Source organism: Cervus canadensis, chromosome 1, assembly GCF_019320065.1.
Source record: "Cervus canadensis isolate Bull #8, Minnesota chromosome 1, ASM1932006v1, whole genome shotgun sequence".
In the NCBI taxonomy this organism is placed as follows: domain Eukaryota; kingdom Metazoa; phylum Chordata; class Mammalia; order Artiodactyla; family Cervidae; genus Cervus; species Cervus canadensis.
In genome coordinates, this window is record NC_057386.1 from 907,332 (window position 1) to 930,307 (window position 22,976).

Genomic DNA, 22,976 nt, shown 5'->3' on the forward strand with positions numbered 1-22,976 from the left:
GGAGGGCCCCCTGCTGTGTGATCCTCCGGCGGGCAGTTTATGGCCAGAGCACGTGTCCTGCTCCGCTGGACATGGCCGAGGTGTGTCACCACGGGCCCTCTGTCCCTGTGCCCATCAGGGGCTGCCGTCCTGCGGGGCTTGTGGATGCAAGGCCTGCTGCTGTCAGAGCCAGGCAGTGTTTGGAGCTGCTCAGCTCGTTTCTGGATTTCTGTTAGAGTGGCTCGCTCCGTGTGCGGCTGTCCATTCGCTGTGTCTGCAGGGGTGGGGCCTTCTGGGTCCTCGTCTCAGCTGATGCCCTGTCTCGGGAAGCGCTCTTTCTTCTTCCTCAAACTGTCCTGTCTGTGCTTGCATAGCGCCAGAAGCATCCGATGGTTTTCTCCCGACTTGATTGGAGGCTCTTTTTCAATCTTCTTTGACCTGAGTCCTCCTCTCCCACCAGGATTCCATGTTTCAAAGTTGCCTGGGTTCAATCCTATACCATCTCTTTTTCTGTATATATGCCCACTTCTTAAGTGATCTCATAAAGCTCTGTAGCTTCAAGTACCATACATTTAGTAAATCTCATATCTTTATCTCTGGCCCAGAGCTGTCTGTTACTCTCCAAATTCTTATGTTCAACATCTTTATTGAGTTACTTTTTTTAACACTTCTTTTCACACCCATTTAAAAAATCTTTTATCATTCCTTCATATTTATGATTTTCTTTACTATATTTTTCATCAGTTTTTTTTTGTCCTCTGAGTATCTGTTTAAGATGGTTTATAGCATTATTGATTTTATTTTCTGCACCTACATTTCTGCTCTTTTGTTTTTATTATGAAATTTTATCGTGCTCTAAATTTTTCTCTCTTTTTAAATCCCTTTTCATCTTAATCATTCCTTACTTTAAATGTTATTGATATTTTAAATCTTTAGTCAGTTCAGTTCAATCGCTCAGTCGTATCCAACTCTTTGCGACCCCATGAATCGCAGCACGCCAGGCCTCCCTGTCCATCATCAACTCCCGGAGTTTACTCAAACTCATGCCCATCGAGTCAGTGATGCCATCCAGCCATCTCATCCTCTGTTGTCCCCTTCTCCTCCTGCCTTCAATCTTTCCCAGCATCAGGGTCTTTTCCAACGAGTCAACTCTTCACATGAGGGGGCCAAAGTATTGGAGGTTCAGCTTCAGCATCAGTCCTTCCAATGAATACCCAGGACTGATCTCCTTTAGGATGGACTGGCTGGATCTCCTTGCAGTCCAAGGGACTCTCAAGAGTCTTCTCCAACACCACAGTTCAAAAGCATCAATTCTTCGGCACTCAGCTTTCTTCACAGTCCAACTCTCACATCCATACATGACCACTGGAAAAACCATAGCCTTGACCAGACGGACCTTTGTTGGCAAAGTAATGTCTCTGCTTTTTAATATGCTATCTAGGTTGGTCATCACTTTCCTTCCAAGGAGTAAGCGTCTTTTAATTTCATGGCTGCAGTCACCATCTGCAGGGATTTGGGAGCCCAAAAAAATGAAGTCTGACACTGTTTCCACTGTCTTCCCATCTATTTCCCATGAGGTGATGGGACCAGATGCCATGATCTTAGTTTTTTGAATGTTGAGCTTTAAGCCAACTTTTTCACTCTCCTCTTCCACTTTCATCAAGAGGCTTTTTAGTTCCTCTTCACTTTCTACCATAAGGGTGGTGTCATCTGCATATCTGAGGTTGTTGATATTTCTCCCGGCAATCTTGATTCTAGCTTGTGCTTCCTCCAGCCCACCGTTTATCATGATGTACTCTGCGTATAAGTTAAATAAGCAGGGTGACAATATACAGCCTTGACGTACTCCTTTTTCTATTTGGAACCAGTCTGTTGTTCCATGTCCAGTTCTAACTGTTGCTTCCTGACCTGCATACAGGTTTCTCAAGAGGCAGGTCAGGTGGTCTGGTATTCCCATCTCTTTCAGAATTTTCCACAGTTTATTGTGATCCACACAGTCGAAGGCTTTGGCATAGTCAAGAAAGCAGAAATAGATGTTTTTCTGGAACTCTCTTGCTTTTTCGATGTTCCAGCGGATATTGGCAATTTGGTCTCTGGTTCCTCTGCCTTTTCTAAAACCAGCTTGAACATCTGGAAGTTCTTGATTCACGTATTGCTGAAGCCTGGGTGGAGAATTTTGAGCATTACCTTACTACCGTGTGAGATGAGTGCAATTGTGCAGTAGTTGGAGCATTCTTTGGGATTGCCTTTCTTAGGGATCGGAATGAAAACTGACCTTTTCCAGTCCTGTGGCCACTGCTGAGTTTTCCAAATTTGCTGGCATATTGAGTGCAGCACTTTCACAGCATCATCTTTCAGGATTTGAAATAGCTCAGCTGGAATTCCATCATATCCACTAGCTTTGTTTGTAGTGATGCTTTCTAAGGCCCACTTGACTTCACATTCCAGGATGTCTGGCTCTAGGTGAGTTATCACACCTAAATATTTTATCATACCTGAGATTTTAAATCTTAGCTAATTCTTAAGGTCTCCCCCTATATCGTTAAGATGGTCATCTATCTTTCCAATACGTCAGAGTCACAGTTTTTCTGATGCTTTCTTCTGGATATTGTGTTAATAGGTTTTCCTTCTTTGTGTAGACGGTTTTCGTCCCGGCTCTGTTCCTAGCTTATGCAGTAGCTTTCAGATTCTAATTGATGTTTGTCTGCATTGCTCCTCAACTTTGAACAGGTACATTTTGTTTGGTCTTGATGATTTGTTTATTGAGCAAACACCTGGATTTCTCCTTTTGTAGATACCATCTGACTTTAGTGTGCTATCTGTTTGGATATGGATCATCTCTGCTCCATATTGACTTGCATACCTTCCATGTTCTTTCAGAGATATGCAAGTGGGTAGAAAAATTATTTGTCAGCTGCCAGTGAAGTTCCAAGTTTCTGGGAAGATATCACCTAGAGAAAATTTGCTTTACTGATAAGATACTTTTTCATAACCTGTATGATGAGTATCTGCTTTTTCTGAAAGAATGTGAATCCATAGTTCTCAGTATGTTTTGGATTCAGGTTTCTTCTTTTTGTGGCCATCCACGTTACTTTCTTTATGGAGATTATGGTCTTCTACATACAGTGCATTACCATTTGTCCTTTACTCCCAGTCCGGACGTCTTCTGGGAGTTCCTGACTCTGAATGGATGTGTATAAAACATCAATATACGTTGCTGTGTAGCTCCCCTTTCGAGGAGAAATCCCAGCTACCAAAATATTTTATTTCTTTTTAGACACAGAATCTTTGGCCTGGGGAAGGAAGGAAAATTTCTTCCTTCCTCATTTTTCAAAGCTTCTGTTTCCTAACACCAGTTTACATTTGCTCTCAGGTGGACCAGCAACAATCCACTTCCATTTGCTTTGTATTTATTGGAGATTCCTCCCAAGCTTTTTCACTGAGATGTTTGTTTGTCCATCTCAGTCCTTGTTATTGGGATTTTTTAAATATTTTTCCACTTTCTCTTTGTAGGTATGTTAGTAAGTATTTAAGAGAGTCTATTCAGGAGATGGTAGCCAGATGTCACTTTGTGTATGAAGAAGAAAACTGTTCTTAACATATTTTTGATAGAATTCTTTTTGAAATATAATATACACCCTCCCATCCATTTTATCCTTGCCTAATGAAAACAATTTATGGCAAGTTGGCATCATCATTTTTGGAATCAATTATTGTAATTTGGTGTAGATTCAATTATAGTTTGTGTGACTAAAATCTAAACATGTAGTGACCTTCTTGTGACCTTGAAACTTGCCTTTTTTTTACAAGTCCTTGATCTCAGCTTGCTCTGTCGTCTTTGCCTCTTTTTCAGGAGGACAGCACGCCACGTGGGCTGTGACCTCCTGCGCTATGCAGCAGTGTTAGCTTTCTGCAAAATTAATAAGTGAATCAAAGGCTGACTCAGATCTCCCAAATGGTTTTTTTAACTCTAGAAAATCATCATATTCTCTGTTGCCCTGAGTGTTCTTTGATTTTTCACACCAGTGAGATATGCTTTATTAATATAATAGAGCCCAGCCGGCTCATTCTGAGCTTTTATCCTTATTTTAGAGATTCTCGACGCTGTCTGTTCACGGAGCACATGGGGAAGCCCTGTCCTCACTCTCCATCACCTTGTCTGTCTCCAGGGCCCTGTCACTAATACCTGACACTGGTGCCAATTCTGCCCTGGCAACTCTAGTCCCAGATTGTCTCTGTAGTTAGCATCCACCCGGTAACGTGCTCATGGCCAGCTTTCTGGAAGAGCATAATAACTAGCTTTGTGTCAGAACATAGTAAACATAGATGAACAAGTGTCAGACATTTCCATCCTCAAGAAAAACCTGCTTCTATTTCCTCACTGAATTTCCTTTATTCCTTCCCTAAGTCATAGTCCCCCAAGTTTGAGGTCATGAAAATTGTTTTTTTTGAGGTCATGAAATTTAACAAGAGAATTTGAAAACTGGTGGCTTTGTTAACATTTGGATCCTCTAGATTTTATTACTTGATATAAAATTTACTCATGTTAGGTGTGGAATACACAAATGTCAAGGAACTTTGAAGAAACCTTCAGTAATTTGAACCATATATCTCTACTCTTAGTGAAAAATGAAAACACCCCAAAGGAGGTTTTATGTGGAGTAAACCAGGTCTGGAAATGGTCTGTATTGGAAGACCTGACTGTCTTTTGATGTCTGATTCTTTGATTTGGCCTTTTCTCTGTAAAGGGGTGCTATGTGATTATAATTAGAAACATTTCAAGTTCCTTACCTGGGAGTTAATTGCTCCATAATTCGCTCTATTGTGAATGATCATGTAGTTTTGCTTGGTAGTGGGATTTGAAGTTATTACTGAAGAGACGCTCCCTGTGTAGCAGGGAAAGTTTGGTCACACCCCTAATGGGAAGTCACTTGTCTTGCAGGTTTGGCTGTGATGTGAACATACATTTATTATATATTTAACATGTTTCATTTTAATGATATTCTAAGTAGTTAATGGAGATATAATAGTTTGGTTTTTGTGCCATTATGTTTGAAGTTGGAAATTATGGATAAGTAAGTAAGAATAAATAAGATAAATAAGTAGAAGGCTGTAAATAAGTAAGCACTATGGTGCTGGAGAAGACTCCTGAGAGTCCCTTGGACTACAAGGAGATCAAACCAGTCGATCCTAAAGGAAATCAACCCTGAATATTCACTGGAAGGACTGATGCTGAAGCTAGAGCTCCAGTACTTTGGCCACCTGATGCAAAGAGCCGACTCATTGGAAAAGACCCTGATGCTGGGAAAGATTGAAGGCAGGAGGAGAAAGGGGCAGCAGAGAATGGGATGGTTAGATGGCATCGCCTATGCAATGGACATGAACTTGGGCAAACTTGGGAGATGGTGAGCAACAGGGAGGCGTGGCGTGCTGCAGTCCATGGGGTCACAAAGAGTGGGACATGGCTGGGCAGCTGGACACAACAACCAAGTGGAAGGCACTCCCAGAGTTTTATATTCGCGTTTGGTCGGTGACTTGAGAAGTCCTCGGCTTTGCATTGATACAAACACGTGCCTCATCCTGAGCAGTTACCCCCTAGGCTTTGGGAAGCTCTGAATGTCATGTTCTTCTTGACAGCAGCTTTCTTAAGTATGGCTGCTGGTGGTGGCGGGGACCCATCTGCTCTCTTTTCTGCTTGAGCATCTGAAACCACTTTCGATGGAGAGCAGTCAGAGTTTCCATTTTATTGTGAGCATTCCTGAGCGTCAGCGGGCGTGCTGACACGACCCTCCCTCCCAGAGGCAGGATGAGACGCGCGGAGAGAGGACAGAAAGCTGCGGCGACCTTGTTTCCAGCTGAGGAGGAAGTTTCTGGTCTCAGTCCTTCTTTGTGGGCACGTCTTCATGGAGTTCTGTGTTTCTTCTCCCTGCCTTGGAGAGTGTCTGTCTAATGTGACCGTCAGGAGGCCTCCTCGGCAGAGACAGTTGTGACACTATTTCACACAATAGCTTTAATTTGGAACATGAGATCTTTAGGCTTTTGGGTGTTTTCTTCAGAAACTAAGTTTGCAAAACTCGTACTTTTTAGCTTCTTGAGTTTTACCATAATCAAGATTGATTTTAGCAACGGGATGTGGTGAAATAAATGTGATCCTGATGAGGAATTGATACTAACACAATATAGCAATGCTTTGTTTAATGTTTTATGGTCAACAAATGATTTTAATACACATTCCCTTAATGTAGCCTCAGAAGAACTTTGTGTGGTTGTTTGTTATTATCTGCAACTTCAAGGGAGAAGCTGAGAAATTTCAAGGAGGGGAAGCAGTGTAGCGGGCCCAGCTCAGCCTCTTCTCGCCCAGGAGAAGCTGACCGAGGCGCTCGCGCTCTGGGCCAGTCGGGGCGTCGCGCAGGCGGCCCACAGGTGCGCTTGCAGCAAAAGGTGGCATCTTGTGATTAAAGGAAAAAATGTCATCGGTGTGAGTTTCTCTCTTTCCCTCCCTAGAGGTAATCACGCCTTTCTTGTTCACATTTTATGCTTTTACCACATCTTTTAAAGGCTGTGTTCCCTCCTTGGAATGATACCTGATTTTCATTAGGAGGAATTCTCTTCAAGGAGAATTGTCTGTCCCCTATGCAAATAGACTTTTGATAGTCGTAACCGAGTAATTTGTCACACAGACCAGGAGGCATGTGAATTCCACAGCCGAAATCTCAGATTAGTCCCCAATTCTGACTCTCACTGTATGTGCTTTAACATAGAATGTCGTAATTCCAAAAGAGATTTCACACACTTTTCTTTTTCTAACTTCTGCTTTTAAGGCTCTAAATTGTTTTAAGAAATGCTGAGGTTGTATCCTACAAATTTTTATATGTCCTGTTTTCCTTGTGATTCATTTACAAGTATAATTAGTTCATGATCTTCAATATGATTTCTTATTAGACAGAAATTACCTAATGGTGTGTTTTCCGCTTTCCAAAGAAATGACCTTTATCCCCTCTCAGCAGGCAGAGATAGGAAACAGGAATGCATACATCCACATGCGTGGATGTGTGTGTTTTTATTCACGTACATACACTAACACACATATCTACCTCTGCTTCTATATTTAGCTAAATATATAAACATCATGAATTCACACTAATTCCAGTTCAAGGGAGATGCCACAGGTTAGCATCTCCTTATGCGCTATTCCCTTCTCTGACAGAGAGAAACCTGACTTCCAATATATGTCAAGTTGTTTGCTCAAAGCTTGAATTCCAGGAAGTGGTTTTTGAATCGATAAACCATACCTCTGGGAAAAAGAACCCTAAAGCCATGGTTTCATTCTTCTCTGAGTTCTCTTTGTCCTGAGTCTTGTGATCCGAGTATTGTCTTCAGAAGTTACTCTGGCTGTTTCTTCTCTCTCCTCCTCTGTGTGGTTATGTTATTAGTCATCTGAAGTGTGACCAGGCTTTTTATGGTGTTGTTTCACCTTAGAATTTCCCTCCTCCATGCTGTTTTATTCTTTCCTTTTTATTCAATGGAACATGAACATGGTTTTAAGAATCAGACCTGGACTGCAAGGTGTGATGGCAGAGCAGTGTCCCCCCACCTCTTCTCCGCTCCCAGCCTCCCTGCAGACAGGCGGTCTCCTGGGTCTCTGGCCGGGCCTCTCTGTATGTGTTTTGCACAAATGAGCTCTTACGTGTTTATCTCGTGATTTTCTCTTCATTTGTACACTTTCCCTTTTCCCTTAATTATAAACTGGAAGTCCTCACTGCTCTCCCATCAGCAGAGTACTAATGTGCAGATGAAGGTTAGCTTATGCAGCTGCCGTCCTGCCTGCGGCCCGGGAGGTCACATCCTGCACTCGCAGTGATGAACGGTGCTGAAAAGAACAACCGAGCAGATACATGTTTTTGTATTCTTTGAAATTTATATTCAGGGTAACTTTAGAAATGAGAATGCTGGGTGAAAAGACAAACATATTTGTAGTTTTGTTGAGTGTTGCCAAATTCCCCTTCATGACGTTTGCACTGATTGAACTTCTACTGGCTAGGCATTAGAATGACTTTTGACTTACAGCCTTCCAAGTAGACTGTGTTGTTCTGTTTTAAATTTTTTGAAGTTCTGCTAGGTGATAAGCAGTTTCTCAACATTGTCTTAATTTGCTTTCTCTAACTGAGAGTAAACATATTTTCATATATTTAAGGGCTGTTTTAACAGTCTTATTGAGTTATAATTGAAAGTAATTTCACGTAGTGTACAGATTCATGTTTTGACGTATGTGTTCACTTGGGAAACTGCCCGCACAGAGAGATGTCACCGTGAGCACGGATGCAGCCCCAGGCTTCCTCGCGCCCCATGCAGTCTCTCCTGCCCACACTTCTGCCTTGCCGCGGGCCGGCGGCCGCGAGTCTCCTTTCTCTCACTGCACTGTGTTTTAATTTCTAGAATTCTAAGTAAATGGAAGCATATTGTTTGTATACTTTTCGGTCCTACCTCTTTCCCTTGACTTGATGATGATGAGGTCTATCCATGTTGTACTGTGTATCAGCAGTTCTTTCTTTTATACTTTTGAGTAATATTCCATTATATTGATGCACTGTAATTTGTTGATCTGTGTATCTGCTGACGGACATTTACACTGTTTTCACTCTTGGGGTCATTACAGATAAAGCCTCTGTGAACATCAGTGTCCAGGTCTTTGTATAGACATCTGCATTTTGTTCCCTTGGATAAAAACCCCTAAGTCACAGGCCTAGATCATGCGGGAGGCGTATGTTTACTTCTGAGAAACTGCTGTCCTGCTCTCCAAGGTGGTTGTGCTATTTCACACCCACTGACATGTATAAAACCTCCAGGTCCTCCAGATTCTTGTCAAAACGCAATATGATCATTGTTTTTATTTTCACAGTTCCAACAGGTATGTACAAGTAAGTCATTGTGGTTTCAATTTGCATTTCCCTGGAGACTAATGTTGAAAAAACTTTTCATGTCTTTTTTGTTGTGTACTTTGGGTCTGTTCAAATCTTTAACCTATTTGTTAACTGGATTGATTATTTTCTTGTTATTGAGTTCTGAGAATCTTTTGTTCATATTGGATACAAATCCTTTGACAGATAGATGGTTTGCGAATATTTTCTCCCAATGTGCGGCTTTTCTTTTCATTCTTTTAATAGTTTCTTCCAAAGAACAGGTGTTTTTAATTTTAATGAAATTCAGTTTATTTATTTGTTCTTTTATGGATTGTGCCTTTCGTGTGTCATAGCTAAGAAATCTTTCCCTTTCTCGAGACACAAAGGTTTTCTCCTATTTTCTTTTGGAAGTTTTATAGTTTTTAATTTTGTGTATGCTGGGAAGTATGAATTGAAATTTTTTCTCTTTATTTCATAAAATTGCCTCTTTACCTTTTAATACATATGCAATCTTTAGTGATTTTCATTCATAACCTTTCATTCATAATATTGTTAATTTGTATTGTTTCTTTTTCCAGATCAGTCTGACTACACTTTTATCAATTTTATTAATCTTCCCAGAGAGCCAGATTTTTGTTACACTGATTTTTGTCTAATGTTTTCTGTTCCTATTTTTATCGATTTCTGTTCTGATTATTTTTTTTTTCTTTCTCCCACTTACTTTATGTTTAATTTGCTATTCTTTTTCTAATTCATTAAGGTGAAAGCTGATGCCATGGATTTGAAATCTATATGTTTAAAATTTTTCTATATAGGTATTTAATTTTATAAAACTTCTCTCAAGTTTTTTGTTGATTGTTTAGTTGCTCAGTTGTGTCCTACTCTCTGCAACCCCATGGACTGCTGCACACCAGGCTTCCCTGTCCTTCACCATCTCCTGGAGTTTGCTCAAACTCATGTCCATTGAGTAGCTGATGCCATCCAACCATCTCATCCTCTGTCATCCCCTTCTCCTCCTGCCTTCAATCTTTCCAAGCATCAGGGTCTTTTCCAATGAATCAGCTGTTCGCATCAAGTGGCCTGAGTATTGGAACTTCAGCTTCAGCATCAGTCCTTAGAAGCATCTTTTTAATTTTGATATGTTTTTTTATTCATTTTCATAAAGTTCAAAATATTTTCTAACTTCTCATTTTACTTCTTTTTTGACCCCTATGTTTGGTAGAAGAATAATATTTAGTTTTCAATTATTTGGAGGTTTCATAGAAGTCTTTCTTAAATAGGTTTTAAATTTAATTCCACTGTGATCAGAGAGTATGCATTGCATGACTTGAATCCTTATAAAATGTTTGAGAATTGTTTTATGTTCCCAAATGTAGTCTATTTTTGCTAAGTATTCTACTTTTGAAAGTAACATGTTTTCTGCTGTGGTTGGGTGGAATGTTCCCTAAGTGTCAATTAGGTCATGTTAGATCTGTAAGTTTTTAACTTTAGCTCAATTTGAAAAGGCTTTGGCCATTATTTCTTCAAAGATTTCCCCATCCCACCTCTCTCTGGTGTTCTCCTCTGGAGACTCTGGGTGCACGTGCATTAGGTCACCAGTGCTTCCCTTCCCTTTTGTTATTCTGTCTTCCTTCTGTGCTTTGTTGTGGTTAGTTTCCATGTTCGCTCATCTTCTCTTTAGCAGTTTATAATCTGCCTTTAGTCTCATCCATTGTATTTTTCAAACATTGTAGTTTTTCTGTAAAGCTATAGAAATTCTCTCTCTAGAATTTCGGCGTGTGGAAGTAATTCTCAGCATCATCACAAACCCCTTTCTCTGTTCTCTGTTTGTCTTCTTGACTCCCGTTCTCATCCAGGACTTGGCAGCAGCCTTTCCCTTTCACAGCTTCTCCACCTGTCCTTCTCCCTGGCGTGTCCTTATCCTGCATTCTCCAGCCCTTCTCACCCTTCAGTTGACTTGACATCACTGTCTTATATCCTGATTCTTAGGGAAGGTTTATTTTTCCCTGTTTATACAAACCCTTAATTCATTCCCTTTGTTCATTTCATTGAATGTTCACTAATAGCAGTGTATTAATTCACAGGCTTTCCCCTGCTAGACTGGAAGCTCCTGTAGCCCAGGAGTTGGTTGTGATTCACCCAGTGGTGATTCCTCAGCCTCTTTGCAGGAGCCTACCCAGAATCGGTGTTAATACATGAGTGGTACATGAACAGGTGGACGCCACATGGTGGCGGATGAGCGGATGACCGCACTGACCATGCACGTGGAGGATGGGCACTTGGGTCCTGGGAGGAGTTTAGTGTGAGGGGGCAGAAATGGTCAGGGAGGCCTGATATATGTCTATAAATGGATGGGTATCTTAAAAGTAGTGCAAATCCAGATAACATACTTTTATGCCCTATCAATAGAGTGTTTTATAATCAGTAAAAATGGTTCTACATGTTATTTTATCTCAAAGAAGACTTTAATCCTATCTTTAGAAAGGATTACCTGTCATCTTCCTCTTGAAAGAAAAATCTGATGGAGGTTTACTTTTTTCATGGAAAGTATGATGGTAAGGAGGAAAAGATAATTTATAAATATCAAATGCTATTATGTATTTTACAAATACATGTACAATTTATATACATACACTTAACATATAATATGTATGTAAAGAATCTGCCTTCCAGTGCAGGAGACACAGGTTTGTTCCCTGGGTTGGAAAGATGCCCTGGAGAAAGAAATGGCAACCTAGTCCAGTATTCTTGCCTGGGAGAATCCCCATGGACAGAGGAACCTGACGGGCTACAGCCCATGGGGTTGCAAAGAGTCAGTGACTTAGCAACTAAGCAACAACAACATGTGTGTACACACACACACACACATAAATAATACCTCTTAAACATTCTTAGCGATGATCTTACCAAAATGATGTGCCCTTTATAAAGCTTTACTGTTCTACTCTAAGTACAATGAATTCCACCGGTCTTTGTTCATAGTGTTGCATTCATATCTTTGTGCAGGTTTATTACACTGACAACAATATAAAGTGTCTTTCTTCCCGTTTTGGAAGCAGGGCCAGTGTCTTGATTATTTTTGTATTTCTAGCACCAAGCTCACATCTTGGCATATAGTGCTAAGTAAATGCTTGATGGACATTTTAGCTTTCAAATGTAAAAGTTATTTGTTATACAAATATTAATGTTATATAAGGATAAATTATAGTAAGGGCCTAGTTAATTAATATTGAACAGTGATTTAGTTAACTATATGTGTTACATATATATATATATATACACACATGCACAGATTTAAAGTAATAGAACAACTTTGACTTTGAAGTCAGATGGGCTGTTTTAACTTCTCACTTTGCCCCTTAGTATATAAACTTCAGTAAATCACTTAACTCTTCTAAATTTAATTGTTTTCTTTTGTGAAAAAATAATTTTCTATAGTTATATAATGAAATGAAATAATGTATGAACTACTCTAAATGTAATGAGTATAGAAATCACTCAATGTTCACTCTTTCATCATTTGCAAAACCATTGAAAATTATGGTTCCATAATAAAATGTCATAGTCTGTAGCAACATCATTCAGTAAAGTACTAGAAAATGTCTACTGTGGCTTTGAAATATATTTCACATAATTTAGAAATCATTTATGATAAGCAGAAAATTTTCTCTCAGTGATAAATGTTACATTTATATTTAGTAAATAAAGAGAAATTTGCCTACTTAAAATTTCATCTGCTTGTGCACAGTGATGAATGTAAGTGAGAATATTTTTCAGCTACTTTGAAATATTGAACTGCCCAGGGACAAGGCATGGATGGTGTTTTGAAGGAAATAAATATTTCAGCCTCACATTTCAGCCTTTCTTCTTTATTCCTTTGATCTGGCTTTGGTTTACTTATCATTCTGCTTGAATGACTTCACACTGCCTTTTTCCTCTCCATAGTAACAAGAAGTGGTTCTGCACCTACTTTACAATGTTTAGACTTTGTCATTTCGTAGGAGGAACATGTGTTTCCCTGTTATTTACTGATATATTACTGCCTATAAAATAAGATGGATTGATGGGCACATATGTAGATTTGCATATATTATGTATAACTTATATGCAGAGCTTTTAATCAATACTTCCCTACATATAGGAAACATGAAAGGAAGCAGCATTAGATTTGGGATTTATTTGAAGTTTAAAGTGAAAGATGAAAGATTTTAGAGGGATTTTTCTTCACTGTACACTGAAGCTGTTCTTTTCTTAAGGATCATTTTGCCAAAGTTTTCTTATTTCACCATAAAAATTTCAGTCATGTTTTTATTTGCCGAGGTGTGAGTGTCCATCTCTTGCGACCCCAAGGACTGTAGCCCACCAGGCTTCTCTGTACCTAGGATTTTCCAGGCAGGAATACTGGAGTGAGTTGCCATGCCTCCTCCAGGGGATCTTCCCAACCCAGGGATTGAACCCTGGTCTCCTGCACCCCCTGAATTGGCCAGTGCATTCTGTACCACTGCACCACCTGCGAAGCTAGTGGAAGTGGAAGTGGAGTCGCTCAGTCGTGTCCAACTCTTTGTGACCCCATGGACTGTAGCCCACCAGGCTCCTCCATCCATGGGATTGTCCAGGCAATAGTACTGGAGTGGACTGCCATTTCCTTCTCCAGGGGATCTTCCCGACCCAGGGATCGAACCCAGGTCTCCCGCATTGTAGGCAGACGCTTTCCCGTCTGACCCACCAGGGAAGTACGTAGTTTATGTGAAATGCTATAGTAGCAGTATATAAAAAGCGCTAACAAGGATGAAAGTAAGAAGCAGCTAGCAATTCTATCTGAAGAGTTACCAGCTGAGCCCCCAAAGAATGACTGGTACTCTGCCAGTCAGTCAGAACCAAGAAGGGATGGCCAGGCAAGCTCCTGTGAAACTGACCCCCCCACAGGTATAAACTCTGTTCAGACATAAAGTAAGGCTCCCTGTTCAGAAGTAACACTCGGCCCCAGAGGATGGATGCGTAGAAGGAGACATGGGAGGCAGGACACCTGGAAGAGGGGAAGGCGGGCTTCCCGTTTTGACAGCAGTGCCCGTCTGATGCCGCTTGGGACAGCTAGAGCTCGGTCGCACGCTTGTCGTCTCGGTGCTTGAAGAGCCAGATGGAAGAATGGGCAGTTGGAGCCACCGGCAAAGTAAGGTGCAGACACCGAGAATCCAGGGGGCCCGCTTCTGTGCTGCGTGTTCTGGGTTCACATTTCTGCCTGACCCTCAAGACTCCCAAAGCCCAAGTCAGGCTAACAGAGTGGATTTATAGATGAGCTCCTGCTCCTTGCATGGGAGACAAGGTTTGTAGTTTGAATTCAGCCAAGTTAACTGCCTGCTATAAACAAATAATGAAAATGATCATTCAGTGCTATTCAGAGGAAAGAATAGAGTCCAGACTGTCCACTCTGCGTCACTCATAAAGATAGAAGCTAAGATGACTTGACGCACAAAGAATCAGGATAACATGTGACCTCTTTATTCTCAACAGAAAATGCAATCAGTGGAGACCACCCCAGGATGAATTAGGTACTAGAATCAGCGGATCAAAATTTAAAGTAGCTATGCACAGGAACTTCAAGAAAAATTGGTTATAATGAATGAAAAGCTAAGAACTTTCAACAAGAAAACAGTGGAAAATACAACACTTGAGGTTTAAAACATAGCCTGAATATAACACCAGAATGAAGATTACCAAAAGAACGTGATGATGAGTCACTAGAAATAAGTCAATCTGAGAACAATGAGAAAATGTGTGGAAAAAAATACAAGCTGCAGACACTTGTAGGGTAATACCAATGTATAGAATATATTTCATTTGAGTCACAGAAGCAGAGGGAAGAGAGTGATAGAACAGAAAAATATTTGAAAAACTCATGGCCCCAAATTTTCCAGTTTCATGGAACACAAAGTTATGCTAATTGAAGAAGTTCAGTAAAATCCAAGCAGAGTAAATGCAAAACAAAATAGAACAATAATGCTTACTACTGTCTGTCTTTGGAGTACAGCTGTCCTGGAGGCAGTTTAATGGCTCCTCAGCTCGGTTCAGTTCAGTCGCTCAGTTGTGTCCGACTCTTTGCGACCCCGTGAACTGCAGCACACCAGGCCTCCCTTTCCATCACCAACTCCCGGAGTCTACCCAAACCCATGTCCATTGAGTCAGTGATGCCATCCAACCATCTCACCCTCTGACGTCCCCTTCTCCTCCTGCCCTCAATCTTTCCCAGCATCAGGGTCTTTTCAAATGAGTCAGCTCTTCGAATCAGGTGGCCAAACTATTGGAGTTTTAGCTTCAGCATCAGTCCTTCCAATGAACACCCAGGACTGATCTCCTTTAGGATGGACTGGTTGGATCTCCTTGCAGTCCAAGGGACTCTCAAGCGTCTTCTCCAACACCACAGTTCAACAGCATCAATTTTTCGGCGCTCAGCTTTCTTTATAGTCCAAACTCTCACATCCATACATGACCACAGGACAAACCATAGCCTTGACTAGACGGACTTTTGTTGGCAAAGTAATGTCTCTGCTTCTTAATATGCTGTCTAGGTTGATCATAACTTTCCTTCCAAGGAGTAAGCATCTTTTAATTTCATGGCTGCAGTCACCATCTGCAGTGATTTTGGAGCCCAGAAAAATGAAGTCTGACAGTTTCCACTGTTTCCCCATCTATTTCCCATGAAGTGATGGAACTGGATGCCATTATTTTAGTTTTCTGAATGTTGAGCTTTAAGCCAACTTTTTCACTCTCGTCTTTCACTTTCATCAAGAGGCTCTTTAGTTCCTCTTCACTTTCTACCATAAGGGTGGTGTCATCTGCATATCTGATGTTATTGATATTTCTCCCGGCAACCTTGATTCCAGCTTGTGCTTCCTCCAGCCCACCGTTTCTCATGATGTACTCTGCATGTAGGTTAAGTAAGCAGGGTGACAATATACAGCCTTGAGGTACTCCTTTTCCTATTTGGAACCAGTCTGTTGTTCCATGTCCAGTTCTAACTGTTGCTTCCTGACCTGCATACAGGTTTCTCAAGAGGCAGGTCAGGTGGTCTGGTATTCCCATCTCTTTCAGAATTTTCTACAGTTTATTGTGATCCACACAGTCAAAGGCTTTGCATAGTCAAGAAAGCAGAAATAGATGTTTTTCTGGAACTCTCTTGCTTTTTCGATGATCCAGCGGATGTTGGCAATTTGATCTCTGGTTCCTCTGCCTTTTCTAAATCCAGCCTGAACACCTGGAAGTTCTCGGTTCACGTATTGCTGAAGCCTGGGTGGAGAATTTTGAGCATTACTTTACTAGCATGTGAGATGAGTGCAACTGTGCAGTAGTTGGAGCATTCTTTGGGATTGCCTTTCTTTGGGATCGGAATGAAAACTGACCTTTTCCAGTCCTGTGGCCACTGCTGAGTTTTCCAAATTTGCTGGCATATTGAGTGCAGCACTTTCATAGCATCATCTTTCAGGATTTGAAGTAGCTCAACTGGAATTCCATGAGCTACGCTCCTCATGGTGACTTTAATTTGCAGTTCCTTTTTTTTTTCTTTTGAGATATCGAGAGTCCGTTCATGCGTTTTTTGGCTAATTATACATCTTCTTTGAAGAAATATCTGTGAGGATTCTTCACCTGTTTACTTATTTGTTGTTTTATAAAGTGTGTTGTGTTAGCTTCTGTTGTACAGCAAAGTGATTGTTATAAATACAGACTTGCGAGTCCTCCAACTTTGTTCTTTTTCAAAATGGTTTTGCCTATTTTGAGTCCTTTGTATTTCCATATGAATTTTAGGATCAACTTAATAATTTCAGCAAGACATCATCTGGAATTCTGATCGGGGCTGGGTTGAATCTGTAGATCAGTTTGAGGAGTGTTGTCATCTTTTCAATATTAAGACCACTGTTAATTTCCATTTTCACTGGTGTTTGTTCCTAACCCTTGAAGTGTCAAATGTTTAGATGTGTCCACAGCATTTATCATTTTTAGCAAGAATTTAGCGGAGACCATTGGTCTTAGTCACGCGAAGAAGAGGCAGAAGAAGTCTGTTTATTGCTCGTGGTTAGTGCAAGGTATTACTTCAAGTGCCTTGAAAGTCATAGTTTCTGGCTGAGCCACTGTCAGTACCAGTAGCAGCCGTGAGGAGAGAGGCTGTAGCTGCTTGAAGTCTTGCTTTTCACCTAGCTGGGGCGGGAGTGGGACTCGTCTATGGTTTCCAGGGCTGTTGGAAGTGTTTTGTTCTGTTTTGTTTTCCTTGGGGCCTCCAGTGGAGAGGCCAAGCTGGCAGCAGATGAAGTCTGCTGTAATGTGAAGCCTGTGAATGTATGTTGGGTCTCTGCCATCATTATCAAAAGTACTGGTGCAGAAATGTGCAAAGGGAAGATTTTCAAATTAAGGTTGGCCTGAACATATAAATGTTAGCTTTCAAAGCTCAAGAAATAGTAAATTGTAGTCCATTAGTCTCCTACATTTTATTGCCTGTTTGGAATAATCATGGTCTTCAGAACATCCTTTAATCTGAACTGGCTTGTGGTTGTATAAGAATGCAGCTTCTTTCTTCTTTATGCTTTATATACTCAGACGAGGAAAATTTACTGCATTTTATAAATAAATCAGAGTTAAAAAGGAAATTTTCTTCCCACCTTTTTATCTTCACAGAGGCACATCTTTAAGGCATTTGAGTGATGCGTTTACACTCAGCTCCACAGCTACTTCCACTGAAAAAAAAATCTTCAAAGTCACTTTTTTTTTGCTTCTTACAGGGCACATTATTTGGAATCATGGTAAAAGGAAATACTGTTCTTATATTATTGAGGAGCAAACCCTTTTCTTTTTCAAGTGCTGAAAAATTTAACTTCTATTTCATTACTTTGATGGAAATTAAAATGAAACCTCATTAAAATGAATATCATCTTTTTATTTAAATAAGACAGATATTTTATGTTAAGACAGAAGATTTCAGAGTATGAATGGAGCTCAGTGTGTTTGTGTGGCTTCACTGGGCAGAAATACTGACTTCCTGAGTGCTGCCTTCTGTGGTGGTCAGCGTCCCCACTGTTAGCTTTGTAGGTGAGGTGGGACTGAAAGTGAATTGAGAGGCTTCGCTCATTTCCTTGTGTCTTCTATTAAATATTAAATAGAAGTCAATATTTTACTATAAAACAATATTTGCCATCTGTAAACACTTTTTAATATGTGTAAAGACACTTATTATTATTAATGTTACTGTACAACAGTCTAGTCAGGGCTGTGGTTTTCCCAGTGGTCGTGTGTGGGGGTGAGAGCTGGACCACAAAGAAAGCTGAGCGCCGAAGAATTGGTGCTTTTGAACTGTGGTGTTGGAGAAGACGCTTGAGAGTCCCTTGGACTGCAAGGAGATCCAACCAGTCCATCCTAAAGGACATCAGTCCTGGGTGTTCATTGGAAGGACTGATGTTGAAGCTGAAACTCCAGTACTTTGGACACCTGATGCCAAGAGCCGACTCATTTGAAAAGACCCTGATGCTGAGAAAGAGTGAAGGCAGGAGGAGAAGGGGATGACAGAGGATGAGATGGCTGGATGGCATCACCGACTCGATGGACTTGTGTTTGAGCAAGCTCTGGGAGTTGGTGATGGACAGGGAGGCCTGGCGTGCTGCAGTCCATGGGGTCGCAAAGAGTCAGACACAACTGAGCGACTGAAGTGAACATACAGGACTTCCCTGGTGGCTCAGTGGTGAAGAATCCACCTGCCAATGCAGGAGATGCTCAGGAAACACAGGTTCAATCCCTGGGTTGGGGAGATCCCCTGGAGGAGGAACTGGCAGCCCACTCCAGTATTTTGGCCTGGGAAATCCCACGGACAGAGGAGCCTGGTGTGCCACAGTCCATGGGTTCACAAAAGAGTCAGAAATGACTTAGTGACTAAACAACAACAGTAACAAATAACAACATATCAGTGAATATGCCAGATTGTATTTTCTCAAATGGCAAATGGGATGCGGGATGACGTTCCTCTTTGATTCCTGAAAACCTCAACATCATCTGTCTTTTGGAGGATTCAGTTTCTTATCGCATCTGTGATTCTGTCCACGAGGATTCCAATGCTGCTTAGTGTTGAAGAACATTTTACTAAGTGTTCTACCCTGGGTCCTGGCACTGAGTGTTCACTTTTGTCTTCTGATCTGGTTTTCAGCACAGCACCGTGCGTTTCCTCATTATCACGCACAGGATCTGGCCGAGGGGTGGGTTTCGCGTGTATGTGCGGAATGTCCACAGAAGGGTGATGGCATACTGTTGCACTGCCATCAGACGTCAGGCTAGAAACGATCAGTCAGAAGCAGTGGGCCTTACTCACTAGGCTATAGTTTAACAAAGAGCATTTTTATTAAGGTCTCAGTATATAACTGATCATGAATAAAACTTTGGCCTTTGATTTTTGTAGTCAATTATAAAGTAAATGAACTAAATTTGATAGTTAAGAATGAGATAAAATAGAGAAAATTTTTGTCCTAGTAAATTGAAAGTATTTATAGTAACAGTAACTCAGGTGAGTTATTGCACAAAAAATTTAAAACAACTCACTTTCAGCATTTACAGAAAAAGTTGATATTTCATATATTTTTATAAAATGTGTTAGAATTTTCTCCTGGCTAATTAGTGATGCATAATTTTAAATTATATGGTTTATAAATTTTTTAAGTTTTCAAAGTGAAGAGGAACTAAAGAGCCTCTTGATGAATGTGAAAGACAAGAGTGAAAAAGCTGGCCTAAAACTCAACATTCAGAAAACTAAGATCATGGCATCCGGTCCCATCACTTCATGGCAAATAGGTGGGGAAAATATGGAAATAGCATCATGTTTCATTTTCTTGGGCTCCAAAATCAATGTGGATAGTGACTGTAGCCACAAAATTAAAAGACACTTGCTCCTTGGAAGAATAGCTTAACAACCTAGACAGCATATTAAAAAACAAAGACATCACTTTGCCAACAAAGTCCATGCAGTCAAAACTCTGGTTTTTCCAGTAGTTATGTATAGATGTGAGAGTTGGACAATATAGAAGGCTGAGTGCCAAAGAATTGATGCTTTCGAACTGTGGTGTTGGAGAAGACTCTTGAGAGTTCTTGGACTGCAAGGAGATCAATCCAGTCAATCTTAAAGGAAATCAGTCCTGAATATTCATTGAAAGGACTGATACTGAAGCTCCAATACTTTGGCCACCTGATGCAAAGAGCTGACTTATTGGAAAAGACCCTGATGCTGGGAAAGATTGAAGGCAGGAAGAGAAGGGGACAACAGAGGATGAGATGGTTGGATGGCATCACTGACTCAGTGGACATGAGTTTGAGCAAGCTCCAGGAGATGGTGAAGGACAGGGAAGCCTGGTGTGCTGCAGTCCGTGGGGTTGCAAAGAGTTGGATATGATTGAGCGACTGAACAACAAAAAACAAAAGTTTTCAAATATTGTCCACTGTACTTTCTTTTCTAATATGAAACAGACTGAGCATGCAAATGTGACCCTTTGAAAACTTGTAGTCCCCAAGTGTGTGAGACTTGGGATGGTCCTCAAGTGTGGCGAGCATGGGATGAACAGTCCAGGGGCATGTGGCAGGGGAGTAGCTCCTGTGCGTCCTGACCTCATGACCTCGTGACCTCGTAGGGACCCTCATCGTCAGCTGCAGCCTCTGCCTCAGCACCCACGTCACAGTCCTCTAAGTGGAGCCTCTGGGTGACCGCTCCCAGTCACCGGAGCAAAGTCCATCCAGCACTCGTGACAGCTCTCTGCCACCTGCTTCCTGGCCATGGGACCCAGTAGGGGCCCTTCTATGAGGCACTTGTCTCATTCTGGGGGCACTTTCTGAGTATAGGAAGCGGCATCAGGGACACCCGGAAAGCCACAGAGCAGCCAGAGCACGGGCTCCGCAGGGCCGCCGGGGCGCAGTCCTGCTCGGCCATCAGTGACGTGGGGCCTCGGGGACGGTCTCTGAGCCCGTTTCCTGTTCTGCAAATGGCCTTACACAAGCTGGCTGTGAGAATGAAGGAGAGAAGACGGGTTAAAATCATTCACGCAGCTCCTGGCACCCAGTCAGAGCTCAGTAGTGGCCAACATTAACATTCACATGTTTATACCCTAAAGTCTTACTTTTTGTTCTCTCAGCATGCAGAGATTCCTCTTCTGTTGGTGGACCCTCTTGACTATTTGGTTTTAGTTCAAGGTACATAGAAACATGATGGTTATGGTTCTCTTAGGCAAGTCCGCTGCGGGCAGGAGGTTGTGTCTGGCCGGCATGGCGCTCCACCAGGCCTGGCACCCCGTAGGTCGGCTCCTGCCAGACGTGCGTGTTAGAGGGGTTCCCGTGGTACCACGCACTTTTCTAAGCAAGATGTGAAAGATTGAGGGCAGGAGGAGAAGGGGACGACAGAGGATGAGATGGTTGGATGGCATCACCGACTTGATGGACATGAGTTTGAGTAAACTCCGGGAGTTGGTGAGGGACAGGGAGGCCTGGCGTGCTGTGGTTCACGGGGTCGCAAAGAGTTGGACATGACTGAGCAACTGAACTGAACTGATTATTCACATACGTAGAATTCATCCTTTCAGAGTGTACAGTTTAGCAGATTGTAGTATATCCACGAAGATGTGCGGCCATCACTACTATCTAAGTCCAGCATGTTTGTCACCCCCAGCCCCCTGTGAGTGAGCAGTCACTGCCAGCCCCCCGTCCCCGCAGCCCGTGGTGACCACTGACCTGCTTTCTCTGTCTCTATGGGTTTGTTTGTTCTGGATGTTTCTCATAGATAGAATCATACGATATGTAAGCTTGTGACCTTGAGTCTGGCTCCTGTAACATTGCGGTGTTTTCGAGATTTGTCTATGTTGCAGGTGCGTCAGAGCTTCATGCCTTTTTGAGGCTGAATACTGTTCCTCACTTCTCCGTCCATCGGGTGGTGGAGGTCCATGGTGATAAACAGTCTTGTTCTAGGAAAGTTGTTCAAAGCCAGTGTGTCCTTACCAGAACACACATTATGTGCTCATATCCTTCTTTCCTGAGACAAATCGTGTTACTGTCATCTTTTGAAGAGAGGTTTTATAGCCTTTGGATACTTCAGATAGAAATCTGGTCTGTGCTTTAGAGAGACTTAAAGCTTGTTCTGTGACCAAACCTGGCTCTTCCATTATGTGCTAACGCTGTGGCCTGTGTGGCCTTCCCAGGGAGAAGGAGGAGCAGCTGACCCGCGTGAGCGAGGGGCAGAGGCTGCAGGCACGGCAGGCGGACGCCGCGCTGGAGGAGTTCAAGCGGCAGGTGGAGCTGAACTCGGAGAAGGTCTACGCGGAGATGAAGGAGCAGGTGAGAGGCTGCCTCTGGGGCGGAGACGTGCAGGTCTCCCATGGGAAGCAGCGTGTTTACCAGCTCGGGAGGCTCTGCCAGGGTTAGCCCACCGTGGGTCGGGGCTTCAGGTGAGGGCCGGGGTGGACACCCACCTCCCCCAGAGCCCTGGAAGGACGGGCAGCTCCTCTTGACCGAGAAAAGAGCCCCGGAGGAGGGCTCAGCCGGCGCGGCCCTGCTGCCCTCCCCACAGGGCGGCCTTCCTGGGCCGCGGGAGGGCCTCTGCTCGGCTGCTCCTGGCGGTGGGCAGGGGACAGAGCGCGGTGGAATGGGGCTGGGGGTCCTCCTCCCCCCTCAGTGCCCTCTTGAAAGCAGTGCCAGAAACCATTCCAAGTCCTGTCCATAGATGCGGTCATGGCCAGACTGTGCCAGGCTTTGGGACACGGGTCAGCTTAGAGGTAAAACCCCATGACTGGTCATTTTCTCCAGAGCAAGGCCTCAAGTTACCCTCATCTGTGTCTGTCCATGTGCCGTGAATAGTGTTGCATTGGTCAGTTACAGCAAATTATTTTCTAGTGGCATTTCAGGAGGACAGAGGCTGTCTTCGGTTCTTATGTGAGCAGTATGTTGTATAGTTTTGAGAAAAAATTTAAAAATTTATAGAAGAATAAAGGAAACAGACACCTAAGTACCCATCATGAAGAATCAACAATTGTCAACAGCGTTTATTTAAATAAAATGTTATAGATGTAGTTTCATTTTACTTTGCATTTCAAGTCT

General features: G+C 42.2%; 1 protein-coding gene across 4 annotated transcripts in view; it reads left to right on the plus strand.

The window, feature by feature from the left end:
- The window catches only part of CEP112 (centrosomal protein 112), a 299,121-nt gene that overhangs the window by 102,207 nt on the left and 173,938 nt on the right, over nucleotides 1-22,976 (plus strand). For all 4 annotated transcript variants that reach the window (XM_043443432.1, XM_043443639.1, XM_043443510.1 and 1 more), the window contains one exon: nucleotides 22,082-22,217. In XM_043443432.1, coding sequence (XP_043299367.1) covers nucleotides 22,082-22,217 — 136 coding nt within the window. The remainder of the gene's footprint in view (nucleotides 1-22,081; nucleotides 22,218-22,976) is intronic.